Source organism: Apaloderma vittatum, unplaced genomic scaffold, assembly GCF_000703405.1.
Source record: "Apaloderma vittatum isolate BGI_N311 unplaced genomic scaffold, ASM70340v1 scaffold27188, whole genome shotgun sequence".
NCBI classification, from domain to species: domain Eukaryota; kingdom Metazoa; phylum Chordata; class Aves; order Trogoniformes; family Trogonidae; genus Apaloderma; species Apaloderma vittatum.
The window spans coordinates 255-1811 of record NW_009731672.1 but is presented as its reverse complement, the minus strand read 5'-3'; the positions used below and the strand labels follow the sequence as shown (position 1 = coordinate 1811).

Genomic DNA, 1557 nt, shown 5'->3' with positions numbered 1-1557 from the left:
TAGATGCGGTTGGCCGGGCAACATGCAGGGGACAAACACGACTTCAACACAAACAGACTAGTCATAGGATTTTATTTAAGGCCTGAATTCAAGCAATTGCCTGGATTACACCATTTTTTACCTGGAATCGCATGCTGGATCCAGGCAGTCAGAGCATGTTGTTTCTCCTCACCCACCAGCCAGCACCTGCATTTCTGGCAGTAAGGGCACTTGACAGAATCTGCTGCCATGCAAAACGTACCTCCATCTCCGCATTAGCCATGCAAGCATTCCCTCCTCTCCCACACAAGCATTCACCTTTGGCTCAGAAGAGGCATTTGTTCAATAAATGAAGCTCTTTCCTGCCCATCCCTTTTTGTCTATGTGCCCTGCTGTGGCGCTGCCTTTCCCAGCTCGTGGATGGCCGCGTTCTCCAGCACCTCCACCTTCCCTTTTCCTGGCTGCAGCACACTGGCCACCATAGCCCTTGCCACCGTTTCCACAGGCACCGAGTAAGCAGTGGGGAAGACCCGAGCCATGACACCCAGAAAGTGCTGAACCAGCCACTCCATGGGCCGGGACTCCTGACGCTTGCAGAGCAGCACCCTGTGGAGCGAGGAGGCAAGGTGGGTCAGTCTGAAACCATCCCTCAGGAGAAAGATAGAGACCAGGTTCTCCAGCTGCACTGGGGGACCAGCTCAGCTTACTAAACCCACATGGGGGCTTGCAGGGTTTTGGTAGGATCCTAAAACGTGACCAAGGTGAGGCTAAATTCCTTTTCCCCACAGTGCTGCCAAAACCAGGATGTCAGTTATTTCTCCCAGGCAGCAAAAGCATGGTACAGCTGAAAGGATACAGAGGAGTTATCTCCTCTGCTCAAGGTCAAGGTCTGTGCAGAGATAAGCTTTGACCTATGTCCCCCAACCTCTGCTTCCAACCCAAGCCTCTTCTCCATGCATGGCGTGTGACGCCAGCATCAGGACAGGCCATGAGAAACTGCTGCGCTCAGGCTCTTGAAGCACTGGGAAGGAGTGCGCTCATGCAGGAGCTGCATTTGCAGCTGGTTACTTTCTCCACTTCCCTCCCCATCCTTCCTCTCATGGATCCTTTTTGTTTCTTTCTCCATCTCCCAGCACACTGCCTGGGCACCCCTCCCCAGGAGTCCTGTGCCCTCCCTCCTCCACCGCTACTCACGCTGGCCGGAGAATGGTACAACGATCAAAACCGACAGCCTGGACCAGGTTCTCCACTTCTCCCTGTCAGAGCAGTCGGGCAGGATGAAAGGAGACAAGGATGACTGCGAACACCATCCCTGCCACCCTGTTTGTTGGCAGGAGAGAGTGGCAGAGCCATGGGCACCGATGCTGACGCAAGGCTGGCAGCAGTGCCCGGGCAGCCAGCATCGCTCTGGAAAACGCAGCGAGGGGCGAGTGTCCACCCTGAGCGTTAGTCAGCAGCGCACCCTTGCAACCATCGTGCTAACTGCGACTGGGCGCTCCTGAAACAGCATCTGGAGGCAGTGTCCAGCCTGGGGATCCTGGCACTAGACACTGGCAGAAAGCAGCGAGTCCAACAGAT

The 1557-nt window shown here is 55.4% G+C and overlaps 1 protein-coding gene across 1 annotated transcript; it reads right to left on the bottom strand.

The window, feature by feature from the left end:
• Positions 1-359: 359 nt before the first annotated feature.
• On the bottom strand, positions 360-1235 carry HTATIP2 (HIV-1 Tat interactive protein 2, 30kDa; the record flags this gene model as incomplete). Its single annotated transcript, XM_009875290.1, has 2 exons — positions 360-585; positions 1174-1235. Coding segments are annotated over 2 exons (288 nt in total), but the record flags the coding sequence as incomplete, so codon positions are not given.
• Positions 1236-1557: the final 322 nt, after the last annotated feature.